Source organism: Camelina sativa, chromosome 9 (assembly GCF_000633955.1).
Source record: "Camelina sativa cultivar DH55 chromosome 9, Cs, whole genome shotgun sequence".
NCBI lineage: Eukaryota > Viridiplantae > Streptophyta > Magnoliopsida > Brassicales > Brassicaceae > Camelina > Camelina sativa.
In genome coordinates this window covers 16,617,267-16,618,898 of record NC_025693.1, presented here as the reverse complement: position 1 = coordinate 16,618,898, position 1,632 = coordinate 16,617,267, and the positions used below count along the sequence as shown (strand labels likewise).

At 26.3% G+C, this 1,632-nt stretch overlaps 1 protein-coding gene across 1 annotated transcript; it reads right to left on the bottom strand.

The window, feature by feature from the left end:
* Nucleotides 279-703, bottom strand: LOC109126616 (proteinase inhibitor). The gene is made up of 2 exons (XM_019230324.1): nt 612-703; nt 279-528 (listed from the first exon to the last, which is right to left on the bottom strand). The coding sequence occupies exons 1-2, from the start codon at nt 670-672 to the stop codon at nt 332-334; spliced, it is 258 nt and encodes an 85-aa protein (XP_019085869.1). The 5' UTR covers nt 673-703; the 3' UTR covers nt 279-331.

Below are 1,632 nucleotides of genomic sequence, written 5' to 3'. Positions count from 1 at the left end.
TCCGGTTTGGGAATCTAATCTAGGAGTTCTTTTCTAATTTATTGTGTGGTTGACCAAAAAAAATTAATAATATTGAGACCATATATTTTAGTAACTTATAATCATATTAATTACATATGTATCTACACGTTAAATATTTAGTAATTAAAAATAGACTTGTCTAGTAAATATTTATACACTGTAAATCGTTTTCTTTATAAATGAAAATTTTAAGTTCACCAAAAAATTAAAACAAATTGCATAGTAAATGGCGTGATGTGTTATTGATGATTATTTTTATTACTCATAATGGTAAAACATAGAAAAATAAATATTGTTTTTTTTTAAAAGATCAACCAATCTGAGGAGTTATTAAAACATTTCCATTGGTATCTATACCCACAAAGACTCTGTTGCAGCAAAAGTTGTCAATACGCCCGTCTCTTGCTCGAAGGACAATCGCTAACACATTTTGATTTTCTCTTTCAATCGTCATTTTTGCAATTTCCCCACTTTTTCCAACTAGTTCTGGCCACCTACACTTCTTTCCTGGAAAATTCTTTATTTAGAAATAGTAATAACATGTTATTGTTAAAAAAAAAATGAAATGAAAATGAGAATGGAAATAATACCACGAGCACAACACTCTGGATCTTCGCAAGCGCCAGACCAACATGGAGGATAGGGAGCCATCTCTTCTTATTTTTAATTTGTCAACTAATACACAGCTTGATTTACTCTCTAATGATGTTCACGTTATATATATATATATATATATATATATATATATATATCCAATTTTTATGATTTTAGATATGCAAACAAATAAATATAGTCTGCATACGATCAAGAATGAATAATTGTTTTGATTTCCTTCAGTTTTGGATTTTCGAATCCAAACTACAAGCTTATTTGTTTACATATAAAACCATATACCAAAAAGATTGTTGAGTCATTACAGAAAAGTATTTAAGAAAAAGAAAGAAATCAATTATTTCTTATTTGACCACGTAACATAACAATCTACCTTTATGATTTGTCAAAATTAATTTTTGACTATATTGTTGGGAATTATTATACCATAATTTCTGTAACTCTTTTACCCATATTATTAATTAGTCAGCATATTGGTTATTTTTGTAATTTAAAAAAAAACGTATATAGGACGAAAAAAAAAAAAAAAAAAACAAAAAAAAAAAAAACAAAAACATATATAGATTTTTGGTTAAATTCAAATAAATCTTCACTAACCTAAAACAAATCTGTTACGATAGATTTTTAATGCAAAATATAAATCTGAAATAACTGTAAAAAATAAATTTGTCAGATATCATATCAAGCTTGCCATATATTATGAAAGTTCATGGTGACTTTATAAATATGTATACCGTGAAAAATAAATCTGCCAGTAACTATAAATCTGTCGTAATTATCGTTAGCAAAATCTGTCGTCTAAAATAATTGTGTCATAAAAACTTTGTCATGCAAAAATAAATATGTTATGCAAAAAAAAAATCTGTCTTATACACACAAATCAGTCACCACTAAACTAACAGACTTTTATTTATAAAAAAAAAATGCTGGGAGGATAAATTTGATTTTCATTTGCTTAGACTATACTAGAAGAGTTTATGGATCTGGTGGCTATTCAGA

Bases quoted from the DNA above. Each gene is read 5' to 3' on its own strand.
- LOC109126616 (XM_019230324.1), bottom strand. From the start codon at position 672: ATGGCTCCCTATCCTCCATGTTGGTCTGGCGCTTGCGAAGATCCAGAG. The intron at 529-611 runs GTATTATTTCCA...AGAATTTTCCAG, and splicing joins TCCAGAGTGTTGTGCTCGTG to GAAAGAAGTGTAGGTGGCCA.